The following is an 18,638-nucleotide window of genomic DNA, read 5'->3' as shown; positions in this document are numbered from 1 at the left end:
GAAAGAAGGGGAGTTTGGACTTGGCCTGGGCTGTGCCATGAGACAGCTGGCCAGACAGAACCTTGGCCTGAAACACACTGCCCGAGACTCCCTAGAGTGTGCACATCAGTTTACAAAGCACCCTCACACATGCCCATCTTACAGAGACTGGGGGAGGTGCAGGGCCTGGCCAGAGCCCTCACCTGAGTGACCTGGATAGAGCCAGGAGCCAAACTTGATGCTGGGCTCCTAAAACACCCTACTCCCCTCAGCACTGAGGCTTTTCTCTATGGGTGGGCAGCTCCTCCTCAAGGAGGCCTCTTACCTCCCTGATCACCTTGGGGGCTGTGTTCCTTTTGTAGGCCTGCCAGGATGGAGGGGCATGCGGAAATAGAGATGCTGAGGACACTGAAGGGGCCCTCCACAGGGGAGGTCAGCGTGCACCTGGTGGCCAGAGACAGCCCAGGTTCAGGCTCTCACCTGCCCGCTGCTGCCTTTATCATTCCAGGTGGGCATAGCCAGGGGTCTGGGGAAGAGAAGCACCCACATACCTGCCCAAGCAGGTGTGGGTCCTGGGGAAGAGATGATACTTTTCACCTGCCTGAACACATGCATGGCCAGATTGGGGCAGGGCCACCAGGCTCATCTGTGTCGTGTCTGTCCGTGTATCTGTTCGCAGCCAGCTCGGCCACCCTTGGTCTGCCCAGCAGTGCCCTGGATGTGTCCTGCTTTCCGCGGGAGCAGATCCATGTGGGCACCTCAGAGCGAGTGGCTGGCAGCGTACCTGTCACCGCCACCGTTCTGCCACAGTTAAGCGCTGGGCCGGCGGCCAGCCCCAGCGCCAGCACAGTGCGGCTCCTGGAGTGGACCGAGGCCGCGGCTCCGCCTTCTAGGAGTGGCCTGCGGGTCAGTATCTGTGAGGATTGGGGGGGGTCCAGCGAGCCGTAGCTGTGGGGCGGGGCCTGCGGGCCTGGAGGCGGGGCCTGAGGCGGAAGGTGGGGAAGCTGGCCAAGAGGGAGGATTCTGGGGGTGGGACTTGGAGTGTGGGACTCTGGGGGCGTGGCTTGGAGTGCAGACCTCCCCAAACGAGACATTTGCGGGGCCCTAGGGGCGTGGCTTATGGGGAATGGGTTCCGGGGGCGTGGCTTGCAGTGAGGCGGCTGGAGAAGGACCATGCTGACTAGGGGTGGGTCAAGGGCCAGTACAGGAGCCGTGGTCCTCTGACCCTCCGCACTCCAGTTTCAGATAAGCGAATACTCACCGCCGAACATGGTAGGAGCGGAGCAGCCCCCAAGCCCCGAGCTGCGGCGGGAAGGCGTGGCCGAGTACGAAGATGGCGAGGCCCTGGCGGGAGGTGGCGATGCGGGCCCCCAACAGCCGGGTAGGAGCCCAAGGCCCGAAGCTGGGCCCCTGTGGGAGTAGGGGGAGCCCTGAACTCCCTGAGGAGCCAAGGCCAGGGGCGTGGCCCGAGGGGGCGTGGCCCGGGTGCCAGCAGGTGTGCCCACGCCCACGGGTCGGTCTTGGGGCGGAGAAGGCTGCGGGCCGGTGGGGTGGGGTGGGAGGGGAAGTAGATGGGGCTATCCAGTAGGGGAGCCCAAGGTGGGGGGACCAAAGGGGAGGCCAAGCGTGGGCTCCGAGGTGGGCGGAGCCTGAGTGTGGAAGTGATGGGTGGGAGGCCTGAGACCCTTTTGGCCCCCTGCAGAAGACCTCCCCCAGGACCCTCCAGGAGATAACCCTCAGGACCCGCCAGAGGATGATGGCACCTGCCAATGCCAGGCGTGTGGGCCTCAGCAAGGCGCTGGTCCAGATCCTGGGGCCTCCAATGATGGCTGCCCCCAGCTGTTCCAGGAGCGGTAAGGGGGAGGGAATTCACCTCTTCTTCTCTGCCTGCGGGCCTCAAAGCCCCACGCCTGTTCAGGGCTTAGGAGAGGGTGTGGATGGTGCGGGGTGGGTAGTTCTTTCCCTCAGGCTGCCCCTCCCTCAGGTCAGTCATAGTGGAGAACTCTTCAGGCCAGAACAACTCCTGCACCAGCGCTTCTGAGCTCCTCAAACCCATGAAGAAAAGGAAGCATAGGGAATATCAGAGCCTATCTGAGGAGGATTCGGAGCCGGAGGCCATGGTAGGAAGAGGGCATGGGGAGGGGAGGGGGAGGCTAGAGGCTATACCTCAATTCCACTATCCCCTCCATTAATCCAGATCGTGGGGCTGGGCTAGAGAAGACACATAGTGACTCACTCATCATATTTTGGGGTCCCATCCTGAGTCAGATCCTGTACTTGGTTGGAGGGAAATAAATAAACCTGTTTTTCTAGAGCTCCCATCTCAGTCTAGTGGCAGGGCTAAGTCACATTGACATGAATCAATAACCAAGTAGATGTGCAGGCGGATGGAAAGCTTCATCACTGGAGCCCCATCTCTGAGCCAGAGGCCAGGGAGCACAGGGCTCTAGTTGCAGAGAAGCTGGAAAAGACAGAGCATGAAAGTTCCACTGGGCAGGCAAAATTGGCACAGGGCAAGTATTTGTGTCCTCAGTTTCCCCACCTGGGAATGAGGAGAATTGTAGTCAGGCTGTGTAACTAGGGGGGGTGTGCTAATGTGAGTCTCTGCCCATGTGGTAAGGAACTGTCTGCCAGAGCTGTGTTCCTGCTGGTAGCCTAGAAGAATATCCATCTGTTTGGGGAAGAGCACCATGTGACCAGAGAGCTAGGCAGGGGCCAGGAATAGAGGCTGAGGCTTCACGCCAATCCACGAGGACAGGAAGCTGGGATCTGGCTTGCCTTCCACAGGAGAAGCAAGAAGAAGGAAAGGATTCAGAGGGACAGCCCACCACTAGCACCCCAGAAAGTGAGGAGTGGAACAGCAGCCAGCCTGGTATGATGGCCCGTGTGTATATTACATTCCTGTGTGGATACACCTTCGGAAGTGTGAGGCTGGGAGTGCGGGTTACCATTGTGATGGTGTGTTGTACATATACAGATAACCATAAGTTAGCACGTGTGTGACAGAGAGAATGAGAGAGACGGTGTTTTTGGTTTGTGCATCAGTATATGTGTGTTCTTGGGGGTTATATCATGTGTTTGTTTATCCTCTTTCATCCAGTTGTGAGCAGGCCTCACAATATCCAAAGACTTGAGCAGCCTTTAATGGCAGCATGTGGTGGCGTGAGCAAGTCCGTACCGGTCATTGGTCTGACCTTGCTATTTGGGCCCCCATTCTGACCCTTCAGTTCTAAGAAAAATGGAACGAAGTTCATTCATAGTTAGCTCTGGCCCTCAGGTCTTCTCCATTAGCATCTCCACATTGCCATGTGACAACAGCCAACTGGAGCCAAGTAACATTTATCACACTTATAATCACCTAGATACTGGGTAGCAATGTCTGTCTTCCTCCCTCAAAACCGAATCTCTTCTCCTAAGCATTTGTATCCCTGGTCCTTAGTCCAGAGGCTGGTGTGGAGTACACTCTCAATACATGTGTTTGTTCAGTGGATGAATGGAGGAGTTGTATGTTGGTGCTTCCTCTTGGACCATGGCTCAGTTGCATGAGTCACTGTCTTTCCTGTCCCAGGGAGAACCAGAGAGCGAGGTCAGTTCTAGGGCATCATTCTGCCTTGATGGCTCCAGTGCCATACAGAAGAGTGCAATCTGTGTCCAGGGCTCTGAACTCTGTCGTGCCTATTCCATATTTTGCCCATCTTAGCCAAACCAGATTTTCACCGCTCTCTCTTTCACCCGAGGCTGTCACATCAGAAGCCAAAGTCTTAGCTCTCATTGGTTTATGGCATCTTAAATCTTAAATAGAGGAAGGAGTTAGTGTCTAACTGCGGTTGGCTCAACTGCTCTATCTTTCTTAAGGAAATACATTCTTTTTTTGTTTTTTGGGGCCGCACTGTGTGGCTTGTGGGATCTTAGTTCCCTGACCAGGGATCGAAGCTGGGCCATCGGCAGTGAGAGCACGGAGTCCTAACCACTGGACCTCCAGGGAATTTCCTCCCCAGGAATACATTCTTAAACCAGCATTTTTTCAGCTGGCTCCTGTTGACCAGTCTAAAGTTATCTTTTGATTCATACATTTCACCATCTCAACCGTGAACATCAGTGTGGCATTTGTTTCCGGATATTTTCTCCCCTCCGCCTTTTTTCGAGGGAAGAAACTTTGTCAGTACACAGAAGTTTGCACTTATGGCTAAAATCTTTTTCCACTCATCTTTGGGATCTTTTGGGAGAAGAATCTGGGGGTAGAGGTGGAGGTGGCAGGGCTGCTTGCATGTCCTGTGTGTGTGGATAATCTGTATTTTATCTACATTCTATTTGGTAGTTTGATGGCTACCCTATTGGATTCATGTTCTACAGACCTGACGTATCTAGTCCTGATGGAATGTTCCAATAGTTTAAGAGTTAGAACCATGTAACTCATGTACACACACTCAGCCTTCTCTCCCATATATCTCCTTCACCTTTTCAATTGTTTTGTGTGAAGCATCATTTTCTTTTTTTAAATTTATTTTTTGGCTGCTTTGGGTCTTTGTTGCTGCCTGCGGGCTTTCTCTAGTTGCGGCGAGCAGGGGCTACTCTTTGTTGCGGTGCGTGGGCTTCTCATTGCTGTGTCTTCTCTTGTTGTGGAGCACGGGCTCTAGGTGCGCAGGCTTCAGTAGTTGTGGCATGCGGGCTCAGTAGTTGTGGCTCGCGGGCTTAGTCGTTCCATGGCATGTGGGATCTTCCCGGACCAGGGCTCAAACCCATGTCCCCTACATTGGCAGGCAGATTCTTAACCACTGCACCACCAGGGAAGTCCAATGAAGCATCATTTTCTAACAGACCATTGCAAAAGTCTTAATAATTTATATAGTCGTTAATAGCTATTCTGATAATTTTAACAGTTACTGATATTCTCATTTCATCTCTCATCCTGCCCGCATCAAGGTCAAGTATCTGCAGTGGCACTCTTTGGGGTCAACTTGTTATAGCCTTTTCAGATTCAGAGCAATGCTACAAGCATCCTGTTCTATTTCCTTGTAGTTACTTTAGACATATATTTTTACCCATTTTGAATTGAGTTATTGTCTTAATTATTTGAATTAATTGTTATTAATTCTTTATATATTCTGGATACAAGTCCTTTGTCAGATGTATATATTACAAATATTTTCTCCCAGTTTTTGGCTAGCTTTTTTGTTTTCTTCTGAATGATGTCTTTTGAGGAACAGAAAGTTTTCATTTTGATGATGTCTAACATATCCATTTTTTTACAGTTAGTGCTTTATACATATTTTTACAAGAAACAGCTTTTTTTTTTGCCACCATGCACGCCTTGTGGGATCTCAGTTCCCCAACCAGGGATCGAACTGGGCCATGGCAGTGAAAGCTAGGAATCCTAACCACTAGGCCACCAGGAAACTGCCAAGAAACAGCTTTTTAATAGGTTTATAGAGGTATAATTCACATACCATATAGTCCACTCATTTGAAGTGTACAATTCAGTGGTTTTTAGTTGATTCACAGAGTTGTATAGCCATTATCACAATCAATTTTAAAACATTTTCATAACTCCAAAGAGAAACCCTGTACCCATTAATTGACATTCCCCCCAAACCACCAATTCCCATCCAGCCCTAGGCAACCACCAATCTATTTTCTGTATATGTGGATTTGCCTATTCTGGGCATTTCATATAAATGGGATCATATAACATGTGGTCCTTTGTGACTGGCTTCTTTCACTTAGCACAGTGTTTTCATGGTTTATCCATGTGTAGCATGTATCAGTACTTCATCCCTTTTTTTTCCATCTCTTTTTTATTGCTGAACAATATTGTATGGATATATCACACTTTATTTATCAATTGATGAATATATATGGGTTGTTTCCACTTTGGGGCTATTATGAATAATGCTGATATGAACATCTGTGTGCAAGTTTTGTCTGGACATAAGTGTTCATTTCTCTTGGGTATATACCTAGGAGTGGAATTGCTGGGTCATATGTTTAGCCTTTTAAGGAACTGCTAGACTGTGTTCCAAATAGCCATCATAGTGGGTATGGAGTGGTATCTCTTTCTGTGTTCTTTTTTTAAATAAATTTATTTATTTATTTGTTTGTTTTTGGCTGTGTTGGGTCTTTGTTGTTGCACGCAGGCTTTCTCTGGTTGCGGTGAGTGGGGGCTACTCTTCATTGCGTTGCGTGGGCTTCTCATTGCGGTGGCTTCTCTTTGTTGCGGAACACAGGCTCTAGGTGCGTGGGCTTCAGTAGTTGTGGCACGTGGGCTCAGTAGTTGTGGCTCACAGGCTCTAGAGCACAGGCTCAGTAGTTGCAGTGCACGGGTTTACTTGCTCTGTGGTATGTGGGATCTTCCCGGACCAGGGCTTGAACCATGTCCCCTGCTTTGGCAGGCAAATTCTTAACCACTGCACCACCGGGGAAGTTCCTCTTCTTGTGGTTTTGATTTGCATTTCCCTGATGGCTAATGATGTTGAACATCTTTTCTTATGCTTGTTGGCCATTTATATATTCTCTTTGGAGAAATATTTATTCAGATCCTTGCCGTTTTCAAATTGGGTATAAGAAACACGTTTCCTATCAAAATACAAGGAGTGCCATGCAGAGTTGGGGAACAAGTTGAGAATATAAGTGTGTGATTCAGTACAAGACATTGATCAGTATGCCGCTTGCAGCAGTGCCCTCTTAAATATACATGCAAAATTCTGTGAATTGCTCATTTTCCTGGGGAGGTGGCCCATGGCTTTCATTAGATTTTGAAAAGAGTCCATTTATACTCCATAGAAACTGAGGGCTGGATAAACAGTAGAGCACAGCATTATGGAGCCCAACCTCTTGAGTCTGGTATTCCCAGGCATAGATCCCTTATACTTTTGGAACACAAGTAACAGGCTCTTCATTAAGCATTCTGTCTTAAAATGAACTGATTATGAATTGGCTAACCATGCTCTATAAGAAGTAGATAAATACAGAGATGTATCTGTAGCAATTTAAAATGAAAAGAACCAGCCAATGGTGGCATCCTGATGACTGCTTGTCATCGGTTGTTCTTGAACCATGGTGCTCTGTTCTTCTCTTTACATTTTTTTGTCTTTCCTGTTGACCTTCCAGTGGAAGGTCTGGCTAGAACCATTCATTTGGGAATTATCTCTACTGAAAAAGCTGAAGCCATGCTGAAGAAGCTTCCAGAGAGAAGATGGGAGGGAAGTACTATATTGATTTCTAGGGATCCACCATTAATGAGCAGGGTTAGGGTGGGAGAAAGAAAAACCGGTAATGGAAGTAGAAGAGGCGGAAGATACAGCCAAGAAAGTACAGCAAGAAGGAAATGCTGAGATGGAACAGGTGGTTGGTAGCACATGGAGATCAAGAGAGTTGAGTAATAAGACAAGATCATTGGATTGTGGCCCTGGTGACTCAAGAGAGCAATTTCATTAGTGTGTAGAAGTAGGCTTAAGACTGGGTGATTAAGAAGGGAATTCGTCAAAAGAATGTTAAAGTTCTTCACAATATCCCTTTATCTTTTTGAAGTCTGCAGGATATGTAGTGATATCCCTTTTAAAATTTCTCCTATTATTACGTGTGCCTTCTCTCTGTTCCTTTTTTTTCCCAGCTTTGAGAGGCCCGCATACCGGAAAAAAAAAAAAAAAAACCCTATGCTAGGTGCCAGAGATATGGCTGGGTCTTGAAGGATGAGAAAAAGATAGGAGGATGGGACAGGGTGGTGACAGAATCTCTGAGACAGAGGGATCAGCATGTGCAAAGGCACAGAGGCATGGAAATGCAGGATGAGGCTAGTTCGCTAGGGGGTTTGTATGTGTGGAAAGGTATTTGGATTTTTGGTTTTTGATTGGAAATCCAAAGCTATTGAGGACCTCAAAGCAAAAAAATAACAAACTAATTTTTATTTTAGAGATATTCTGGCAACAGACTGAGTTTTAGGCACAGTAAATTAAGAGGCTCTAGGACTAGGTTCAAAACAAGAAGGACAGAGAACATGGAGAAGTGGAGATATAGTCAAGAGATAGCTAGGAGTTGGAATCAGTAGGACTCAGGCACTAAAGAATCCTGGGGAGTAAAAACAGAAATGTAAAGGATCCCTTCCAAGCTTCCAGCTTGCATGACTGGATGAATGGTGTGGTGCTGTTGACTAGGATAGAGAATACTGAGAGGGGCAGAAGCTTTGGCAGAGAAGTTGCGAGTTTGGTTTTGGACAGCCTGACCTTGCTAAGAAAGTGCTAGCCAGGGGCGTCTAGTCTAAGGGAGCAGAAATAAGCAAAGGAACGTTTCTGGAAATCAAGAGGGGATTGGTGCTACAGCCAGCCTATATGGTGCCTTTGTGCAAATTATAAACAGGTGCCCCTTTGGAACAGGCCAATTAGAAAAAGCCAACCTGTCTTCATAGCCACGTGGCCTGGCAAGGAGCCAGGCTAGATTCCAGCCCCCATTCACCCTCTTGGCTGGGCACCTATGTATGGTACACAAACTATACAAACATGCACGGGAGCTTTGGGACCTACTTGAGCTTGGGGATTTGCCTAAAGTTTCAGCCAGTTGTTCACCATGGAAAAAGGATGCAGGAAACTGGAGGAGGCTGGGGGCTTGGTCAGGGAGGGAGTCTAGTCATTACTAAAAGGTTTAGTGGTCAGGCCTCTCTCTAGTGGATTACATTTAATCTCTTTTCCCATCTGTGAAAAGGATTACTACCAGCCCTGCCTATCATGTCCAGACAATGTTAGGATTAAAGGGGACCATGTATATGAAGTCTCTGAACCATCCCTGTACCCCCAGTTTCTGGCACCAGACACGGTACATGGGAGGTACCCCTACATGATAAAAGGAATGGTTGAGGTAGAAGGAAGTGGCGGGCGATGGTAAACTGTAAATATGCGTTATGACTACGAGAGAATCCAGGTAATAAAGGCCCAGGGAGGGAAGTGGCGGGGAGGATGGGAGGGTAAGGATGGGAGTGTGAGGGATGGCAGGTGAAGATGTCAGAGGTCTCTACTATGGCATGAGGGGCTTAGAGCTTGGCCATGTTGGAGTATGGCTAAAGAGAAATGAACTTGGAATGAAAGAGCCAAGGCGGGGCCAAGGTGCCTGAGATGAGGAATCTGACAGCTAATCAGCTCCTTGGCTTGTGTTATAGTTTGGGAAGAGTGAGACAAAAAGCTAGATGTCATCCACAGAGAACTGGGTGCTGTAAAGGGATTGGTAAATAGTACTGGTGATTTGAAAAAACAGGTATTATGCAGGATGATGTGGAATGCCAGTGGCCAGAAACAGCAAGGTGATGCTAAGTCTGGCATCCTGAAGCCTCCTCCCTGCCCCTCCCCCTACACTATAAGTCCAGATGAGGACCGAGTGGGAACAGTGAGAGTTTCTTGAGGGACTGTAGTGGGTGATGTGTTCTAAGGTAGGGGTCCCCGACCCCTGGTCCGGTCTTCGGCCTGCTAGGAACTGGGCTGCAGAGCAGGAGGTGAACGGCAGGCAAGCGAGCGAAGCTTCCCTTGCTTCCCGCTCCCCTTACCCCCGCATCGCTCACATTACCACCTGAACCATCCCCCCTACCCCCCTCCATGGAAAAACTCTTCCACGAAACCCGGTCCCTGGTGCTGAAAAGGTTGGGGACCGCTATTCTAAGGGGCGACCCAGGTTTCACTCTGGACAAAGGGGAGTTGGAAGAGCAAAGGGGAGTTGGAAGTGCTCTAGGTTGCTGTGTCGGTGTAGGTCTCAGAGTTTCCTGGCTTAGTTGATCTGTTGGTGAAGAAAATACCTGCTTTGGCCCATCTGGGTTAGATGGTTGGGATCTCAAGATTCAGTGGAGTGACTGGTGAACTTAGGCAGCTCCTAGGAGCCACGTACGTTCCAATTAAGGAAAAAGCTTCTTCCTGAGTGACAAACCACTCCACACCAGAATGACCCAGAACAATCGCCAAGCGAGCCAGAGCTAGGCAGAGCGAGAGTCCAGACCAGACGGCCTTCGTGGAGACCTAGGAAGGATCCAGTATCTCATAAGGATCTTTTACTCACAGCCTCTCACTTGCTCTTCCTGATGACCCTCTCTGGTAGACAAAGTGATCTGCATTTGACAGATGACAAAATTGAGGCACGGAAGTTTCTAGAAGAAGCTGGAGCTCTTCACCCAAGCGATATGAATTGATTGTGGCAAATTTTTTCAGGCTGACGTTGGGAGCTTACCTTACATGTTGCCAGCTTTTCCCATCTTTAAAGGATGTTTCGCCTCTGTGTTGGAGGCCAGGACTCCATCTCAGGCTAAATTGAAGGTCCCACAGGGAGATTCAGCTCCCCCTCCCCAGGACCTGGAGACTCCGAGGGCTGTAGGCTCTGACCAAAGTACGTGTGTGTGAGTGTGTGTTTGTGTGCACTCTGGGGGGTGTGTGTGTAATCAGTCTCTACTCTGTGGGCACGCCAAGCACACATACATACATTTTGTCTCTGTGTGAGCCTGTCAGTCAGTGCTCAGAGGAAGAAGAATCGGGAAAAGGGGGTTTCTTCTTTCTGTGTGGTCTCTTCTGTTTCTTCGTCATTGCATGTTTTCCTCCCATCTCTCTTTTTCCTCTTCTTTCCCGGTGAGCTTAGGTGTTGCTGTGATTAAGTCCTCCGGCTCAGGATTTGCCACGCAGCTTCGTCCCTCTGTGGTTGAGACTCTAACCTCTGTTAGTCGCTCCCGAATCCGAAGTGCTTTTGCTGACAGTGGGCTGGGGTGGGACGGGGCGGACAGAATTTGGTACAGCCCGCTGTGTGCGGCACCTCATGGCTGAGTGGGACTAGAGGGCAGCTCGTAATCACAGACAAAAGTTTGTTTTGGAGGTTAAGGTAGAGTTGGGTCGGAAGATGGTATTTGAGGAGCAGCCCAGGGGTCAGCCTGTCTGTCTCCTGCCCACAGCCTCCGGGGAGAAGAAGGAAGGCTGGTCGTGGGAATCCTACCTTGAGGAGCAGAAGGCCATCACTGCCCCCGTCAGCCTCTTCCAGGACGTGAGTCACATACTTTCCTCCTAGGAGGAGCTTGTCTTCCCAGTCCAGGGACTCACCACCAAACTCAGGCCTTCTGGTGTTTTCTGTGTCTGACATCCCTCAAAGGACTTGCACAATGGAAGGTGGAAAGACTCGTTAGGGGCCCAGAGTAGAAAAGGGCTCACTGTAAGGGGCTTCCTCGGTGGGAAGAAATAGGGGAGTGGGACCCAGGCTCACCCGTCCCTGGGCCTGCAGACTTTTGAATTCTGGTGCTTTCTAATCAATTCTGATCTTTCCATGACTTGGGTAAGAGAGAGCCCTGAAATCCATTGTTCGAGGGACCTAGGAGCTAGTCTGTCCTGCTTTGGATCCCTGCACTAAAGACCCCCAAATAAGTCACCCCTTTGGTAGTGCTGGGCGGGTGGAGCCCAAAGGCAGTTCCTTTGCCCCGCGCGCACTAAGCAAGGGTGAGGCTGGAGGGAAGCTGAGCCCTTATCCATCTGTGCATGGACAGTACCAGGTGGTCACTCATAACAAGAATGGCTTCAAACCGGGCATGAAGTTGGAAGGCATCGACCCTCAGCACCCAAGCATGTACTTCATCCTCACCGTGGCTGAGGTGAGCTGAGGCTGGCACCCCCATCCTGGTGACGCCTCTCAGGATGGCTTGAAGGAGCCAGCCAGGGGCACGGAGGGCCCGGACTCAGATGAGGGGGGCACTGCACTGCCCTCAGAAAGGGGAGGGGAAGGCGCAGAAAGCTAAACATCGGACAGAAATCAGGCGAAGGGTCGGGGTGGTGATGTTACTGAGGAGGAGCGCTCCTGAGAGCGGGGATGGTGGCTCGAGTCCAACAAGGTCCTTGTCCTCTTAGGAGCTCACCGTTGTGTGGGAATCAGCCAGATAAACGGCCACAGCCCACAGGGGAGATGACAGGTGTGAGCAGGGGGGCACTGAGGGGACAGGAGCGGCTTCAGAGAGGAAGGGCCTCCATTGCTGAGTCTCGAGAGATGAGTTGTGAATGAATAGGATGTTCCAGGCACAAGAGGCAAAGCGAGCGGAAGCACTGAGGCATGGAATGCCACGTTCAAGGGCGCCGTGCTCAAGGAGCCGCCATCAGCTTGCTGAGGTCTGAGCAGTGAGAGAAGGTAGCAGAAGGAAAGGTCCCTGGGGGCCCTGAGTAGGCCTGAGCCTTGGTCACTGCCCTTGGGATTCTATCCAGGGTTCAGAGGGGCCAGAGAGTGCTTAGAATCTACCTGTCTTGTGCCCAGAGCTCAGGGCTCATGAGTATGTGAACCATCCTCATTGCAGGATGGGAGGGTGTGGGGCAAAGTGCAGGATGCAGGGAAACCTGGGGGTGAGGAGAGGTGGAGTGGGGAGTCTGCTAGCACCAGAGCCCCTGAGACACCAGGCTGGGCCAGGAGAGGTGAGGGAAGGGGAGTGCAGCGACTGCTTCCCTCCCTCCCCCTCGTGGGGCCAGGTATGTGGCTACCGCCTACGTCTGCACTTCGATGGGTATTCCGAGTGCCACGACTTCTGGATCAATGCCAGTTCCCCTGACATTCATCCCGCTGGCTGGTTCGAGAAGACGGGGCACAAGCTGCAACCCCCCAAAGGTAAGGCCTAGCTGGGTTGGTCCCAGTGAGGCAGTGAGCCTCCCAGACCTGCCCCCACCCCTTCCTGGTGGTAGCTCCTTCCCTGTTCCCATTGCACAGCCAGCCTCTCTGCATCTCATCCTGCTATGCCTCGGCCCCAGGGCTTCTGCTTTGCCCTTGCCCCTTGAGCGGACGTCCACCCAGGTTGTGTTCTGCTTCGGCAGGGGTTCCCTGGGCAGGTTCTCGAGGCTTGTGGGGTCCTCAGGCCTGCCTGATTCTGCTGCTTCAGTGTGGGGTGCACCCACCATGGCCCAGCCTCTGTCTGCACGGTGCTCTGTTCTTCCCCCCTGAGGGGCCCAGGTTACAAGGAGGAGGAGTTCAGCTGGAGCCATTACCTGCGCAGCACAAGAACCCAGGCTGCCCCCAAGCACCTGTTTGTGAGCCAGAGCCACGTGAGTGCCCCTGAGTGAGCGGACATTTGCCTCCCAGGATAGAGTCACTGCAGCCGGCCAGGCTCTCTGACTCAGCAGACAAGCACTCATCTCCTGGTGCCCCCAGCTGGGCTCTGGTCCTCACCAGATGGGAGGGGCCCACTGGGCAGGCCCAGGGCCAGAGGAGGAAGCCGATTACGGGGTTCCCCCAGTTCCCTCCCTCCTCCCTACCGCTGAAATCCTTTCCTTCGCACATCCCCCTCTGAGCCTGGGCACTGAGGTGTCATTCTTCTTTTTGGCTTGGGTTTCTCTGCAGTTCTTGGTGTCAGGTCCAAGCCTGTATTGTGGGAGTGGCTTTTTCCTTCCTTTTGACCAACATTGAGGCTTTCCCATTTGGTTCCAACACTCACCCCTTGTCTTTCTCTCTGTTCAAGGCAGCCGGCAACTTTATCCCGCAACTAAAATATCTCCTCATCCCAAGCAAAAGGTTTGAGAGATATATAGGGAACTCCCAGTACAACTGTTACCATATGGAAAGCCCAGGGTCCCCGTGGGCCAGGGGCTGTACCATGCTGTCCAGGAACGTGCAGGTACCCCCAGCCCCAGTCCAGCCCCAGAGTTCATACTTAGAGGTTCCCGTGTGACCGGTGGGCTTCTACCAGCTATTGTGACGGGGGATGCAGATTTTTAAATCAAACTGTTTAAGTCCTGTCCCCACCATTGGCCAGCTTTGTGGTCCTGGGCAAGTCACTTAATTTATAAAATGGGGGTGATAATACCCATCTCCCTACGGCTGTGGTAAAAATTGAGGGAGGTGATGGTTTTTGGAGTTCATGCCCGACACGTGGCAGGTGCCTCCCGCCGCTCCCTGCCTCACATGTCAACTCCTCTTTCTCTGCCACCCCTCTGCGGACCCACCTGCCTCAGCCCAAGCTGGGCCAGGCTCGTCTGGGGAGGGGAGGCTTGTGCTCAGCCTGGCAGACTCTTTGGGTGAGTGTGTAGCCTCGTGTTAGTCAGTCATCTTCTGCCACAGTGAGGCTTCCTCTGAGAGTCCCTTGGAGGCCAGAAATTCCTGAGTGGCTCAGGGCTGAGGTTGGTGATTCTGCCCTGGAGGGACCCTCTTTCTCAGCCTCTTTGTCCCGCCCTCCTCCCTGCCCACCCTCCAGGCATGACCCCCAGGGAACCTACTCCTCTTCCTTTGCCGGTGGGTCCTGGGCCAGCACAAGCCAGCCTGAGCCTGGCCGTGGCAGCCCCTCTTCTTGCCCCCAGAGTCCCCCACCCCTGGGCTTCCAGGTGGGCATGAAGCTGGAGGCCGTGGACCGCATGAACCCATCCCTCATCTGTGTGGCCAGTGTGACCGACGTGGTGGACAGCCGCTTCCTGGTGCACTTTGACAACTGGGATGACACTTATGACTACTGGTAGTGGGAGGACCCAGACTTGGCCCTGGGGCTGGGGACGGGGATGGGGAGGGGATGGCGGGGACGGGAGGCTTCACATAGACCCAGCCCAGCCCTGACATATTGCTCGGGGGACAATTGACTGCCCTGTGGATTTGATCTACATCACTTATTAATTATGACGGCAATTAAATATTTCATCTAAAAGTACCAAGGTTAAGATGAGCAAACCCCTGTGACCCATGATTGTCCCTGAGATATTAAGGTGCTGTTAGAGTTTTTAGTTACTCTTGGAATTTTCTGACTTTCTCACCTCATCTGTCTCACTCTCACTCAGAAGTAACATGAGGGTGTGCCCTGTCGCCATGATCTCATAGGATAGCAGATTTAGGACCTTGAAGTTTCATTCTGGGACAGTGAATAATTCTTTTTTTTAATTTTTATTTTATTTATTTTTTTATACAGCAGGTTCTTATTAGTCATCCATTTTATACATGTCAATCCCAATCTCCCAATTCATCCCACCACCACCACCCCCGCCACTTTCCCCCCTTGGTGTCCATACATTTGTTCTCTACAACTGTCTCTCTATTTCTGCCCTGCAGACCGGTTCATCTGTACCATTTTTCTAGGTTCCACATATATGCGTGGATACACGATATTTGTTTTTCTCTTTCTGACTTACTTCACTCTGTATGACAGTCTCTAGATCCATCCACGTCTCTACAGATGACCCAATTTTGTTCCTTTTTATGGCTGAGTAATATTCCATTGTATATATGTGCCACATCATCTTTATCCCTTCGTCTGTTGATGGACATTTAGGTTGCTTCCATGACCTGGCTATTGTAAATAGTGCTGCAGTGAACATTGGGGTGCATGTGTCTTTTTGAATTATGGTTTTCTCTGGATATATGCCCAGTAGTGGGATTGCTGGGTCATATGGTAATTCTGTTTTTAGTTTTTTAAGGACCCTCCATACTGTTCTCCATAGTGGCTGTATCAATTTACATTCCCACCAACAGTGCAAGAGGGTTCCCTTTTCTCCACACCCTCTCCAGCATTTGTTGTAGTAGATTTTCTGTTGATGCCCATTCTAACTGGTGTGAGGTGATACCTCATTGTAGTTTTGCTTTGCATTTCTCTGATAATTATGATGCTGAGCAGCTTTTCATATGCTTTTTGGCCATCTGTATGTCTTCTTTGGAGAAATGTCTGTTTAGGTCTTCTGCCCGTTTTTGGATTGGGTTGTTTGTTTTTTTAATATTGAGCTGCATGAGCTGTTTATATATTTTGAGATTAATCCTTTGTCCATTGATTCGTTTGCAAATATTTTCTCCCATTCTGAGGGGTTTTTTTTTTGTCTTGTTTGTAGTTTCCTTTGCTTTGCAAAAGTTTTTAAGTTTCATTAGGTCCCATTTGTTTATTTTTGTTTTTATTTCCATTACTCTAGGAGGTGGATCAAAAAAGATCTTGCTGTGATTTACTTCAAAGAGTGTTCTTCCTATGTTTTCCTCTAGGAGTTTTATAGTGTCTGGTCTTACATTTAGGTCTCTAATCCATTTTGAGTTTATTTTTGTGTATTGTGTTAGGGAGTGTTCTGATTTCATTCTTTTACATGTAGCTGTCCAGTTTTCCCAGCACCACTTATTGAAGAGACTGTCTTTTCTCCATTGTATATCCTTGCCTCCTTTGTCATAGATTAGTTGACCATAGGTGCGTGGGTTTATCTCTGGGCTTTCTATCCTGTTCCATCGATCTATATTTCTGTTTTTGTGCCAGTACCATATTGTCTCGATTACTGTAGCTTTGTAGTATAGTCTGAAGTCAGGGAGTCTGATTCCTCCCGCTCCGTTTTTTTTCCCTCAAGACTGCTTTGGCTATTCGGGGTCTTTTGTGTCTCCATACAAATTTTAAGATTTTTTGTTCTAGTTCTGTAAAAAATGCCACTGGTAATTTGATAGGGATTGCACTGAATCTGTAGATTGCTTTGGGTAATAGAGTCATTTTCACAAGATTGATTCTTGGGACAGTGCATAATTCTTGCCTTTCAGGTGTGATCCCAGCAGCCCCTACATCCACCCAGTGGGTTGGTGCCAGAAGCAAGGAAAGCCCCTCACCCCTCCACAAGGTGACCCTGCAGCCTGAGCCAAGCCCCCCTCTCCCTGGTCCCCTACCAGTATCTCATTAGCTGGGTCTTTAGGGGGCAGGGGGAGGGGACAGATGTGGCCTGGAGCCTTAGCTTCTTTGCCTGGGAGTTGAGAACCCTCTGATCTTAGCAGAGGCCTGTTAAACCCTGACTCTGTTAAGGTTGAAGGGAAGAAAGTTAGTTGACCCCCCTCTCAGCAAGGGAGCAGGAGTCAAGAGCAACGAAAGTGTATCCTTCCCTGTCGGGGTGTTACGCTGGCCCACACGCAGTAGGGGTTCAGATGGGACCGGGGCTGGAGCAGCAGAGCCAAGGAGGGGGCTAGGGGCCAGGGTTCCCAGAAAGTCCTGTGAGCTGTGAGGTGGTGTGCTTGCTTCTGCCTGGCACCCCCCTGCCTCAGGAGCCCCCTGTCCACGGGCCTTTGTCCTTTCCATGCCCCTGGTCCTGCTTGGAGGGGAGAGCTCCCCCAGTACACCTGGGTGCCTAGACATTGCACTCATCCTCTCCTCCAGACTACCCAGACCCTGACAGCTTCTGTTGGGAGAAATATCTGGAAGAAACTGGGGCCTCTGCTGTGCCCGCCTGGGCCTTCAAGGTGGTGAGTCATCTCTCCCCGCCCCGAGCTGAGCTCGGGAAGGGGAGGAGCCCTCGGCCAGCCAGGACGGGGCCCTGGCCTCCCCCTTTGGCTGTGGTTTCCCCAGGCACAGCACCTGGGCTCCCCTCTTGGGGATTCAGCTCTGCTGAGCTGGGCCTCGGCCTGAAGGCTGCTGTCCCCCCGCAGCGACCCCCGCACAGCTTCCTGGTCAACATGAAACTGGAGGCCGTGGACCGCAGGAACCCAGCCCTAATTCGTGTGGCCAGCGTGGAGGATGTTGAGGACCATCGGATAAAGGTGGCTCTGGGCTCCTTGGGCTGGGGGAGTGGACAGGCCAGTTGGGCAGGGCTCCTGTAGGCTGGGTTGAGGTCAAGGGCATGGCATGAGCCAGACTTGAGGGAGGCTGTGCACTGCAGGGAAGGGAGCTCTAAACCTGAGGCCGAAGATCTTGGGTCTCAGTCTGGCCTCATCTGTGACTTACTTTTGTGAGTCTGGACAAGTCACGTCCCCTCTCTGAGCCTATAAAATGGGCCTAATGATCCTTGTCCTATCCAAGGATTGATGGGAGATGCCACTAACTTAAAGGGTGAAACCCTTGGGGAGTGTGGTGGCCAAGACAGACTACTGTGGGGTGGGCCCCTTGGTTCTTCCAATCCAGGATCTTGCTTCTGACGGGCCCCAGGGATGGGGAGAGCCTCCTGGAGCCTGGAGGACCTCCCGGCTGAGCTGGGCTCCACGAGGAGCACCTGACCTCCAAGGGTCTTTCCTCCCCAGCTCCACTTTGATGGCTGGAGTCACGCCTATGACTTCTGGATCGATGCCGACCACCCTGACATCCACCCCGCGGGCTGGTGCTCCAAGACGGGGCACCCCCTGCAGCCTCCTCTCCGTGTGTACCCCTGGGGCCCTCTGACCCTCTCCTCCTGATGCCCGGCCCTGCCCCGAGCTCTGGCACCCCTCCCCCTTCTATAGCATGCCCACAGTGAGCTCTGGGGCCCCTCATCCTCCCCACCTCAGGGGTCTTTGCTACACATAGCAGTGCCTGTGGCCTCCCCAGTTTGCTGGGTGTGGAGCCTGGAGGTGTGAAGGGCCAAGCTCACTTGGGAGCATATGCTTAGGAGGTAGTTGTACCCCTGGGGAGTTCTCTCAGCGAGTAGCAGAGCCACGCCGAGCATGCGCTGTGTTTGCTAAGGCAGTGTGGCTCCCTCAATCAGATCCTGGTCCCCTCAGCAGGCAGGGGTTAGAGGTCACCCACATCTGTTTCAATGTGGTGTTGATTCTTCTTGATTGTTCTCTGCACATGGGCAGAGCCTAACAAAGGTCACCGAAGTCTTGGGGGTAAAACTGAGAAACAAGAATAACATGCAAATCTGCCTGATGTGGCTTTCCGGGGCAGCTGTGCCCACAGCGGCCCTGAGGTGCTCTCCCCAAGGGTTCTCCTCCTTTCAGAGAGTATGGCCTGCAGGTTTCCACAGAGAATATGAGAGCCAAGCCCTCATTCCCCCAAGAGGGGCTGACAT

The 18,638-nt window shown here is 51.1% G+C and overlaps 1 protein-coding gene across 2 annotated transcripts in view; it reads left to right on the top strand.

The window, feature by feature from the left end:
* Positions 1-265: 265 nt before the first annotated feature.
* Positions 266-18,638, top strand: part of L3MBTL1 (L3MBTL histone methyl-lysine binding protein 1) — a gene marked incomplete at its 3' end in the record, with an annotated part of 29,400 nt that continues 11,027 nt past the window's right edge. Inside the window, exons 1-15 of one of the 2 annotated variants that reach the window (XM_079946308.1) lie at positions 266-487; positions 659-885; positions 1,219-1,360; positions 1,682-1,832; positions 1,964-2,099; positions 2,767-2,851; positions 10,886-10,974; positions 11,468-11,572; positions 12,432-12,567; positions 12,907-13,012; positions 14,198-14,398; positions 16,432-16,508; positions 17,036-17,121; positions 17,305-17,415; positions 17,893-18,007. In XM_079946308.1, coding sequence (XP_079802434.1) covers positions 352-487; positions 659-885; positions 1,219-1,360; positions 1,682-1,832; positions 1,964-2,099; positions 2,767-2,851; positions 10,886-10,974; positions 11,468-11,572; positions 12,432-12,567; positions 12,907-13,012; positions 14,198-14,398; positions 16,432-16,508; positions 17,036-17,121; positions 17,305-17,415; positions 17,893-18,007 — 1,903 coding nt within the window. In that variant the 5' untranslated portion in view covers positions 266-351. Of the gene's footprint in view, positions 488-658; positions 886-1,193; positions 1,361-1,681; positions 1,833-1,963; positions 2,100-2,766; positions 2,852-10,885; positions 10,975-11,467; positions 11,573-12,431; positions 12,568-12,906; positions 13,013-14,197; positions 14,399-16,431; positions 16,509-17,035; positions 17,122-17,304; positions 17,416-17,892; positions 18,008-18,638 lie in introns of those variants that run through there. The other variant, XM_079946309.1, reaches the window with a different exon arrangement.

This window comes from Stenella coeruleoalba (assembly GCF_951394435.1).
Source record: "Stenella coeruleoalba genome assembly, chromosome: 15".
Classification (NCBI taxonomy): domain Eukaryota; kingdom Metazoa; phylum Chordata; class Mammalia; order Artiodactyla; family Delphinidae; genus Stenella; species Stenella coeruleoalba.
The sequence above is the reverse complement of the archived record's forward strand: the minus strand, read 5'-3'. Positions and strand labels throughout refer to the sequence as shown.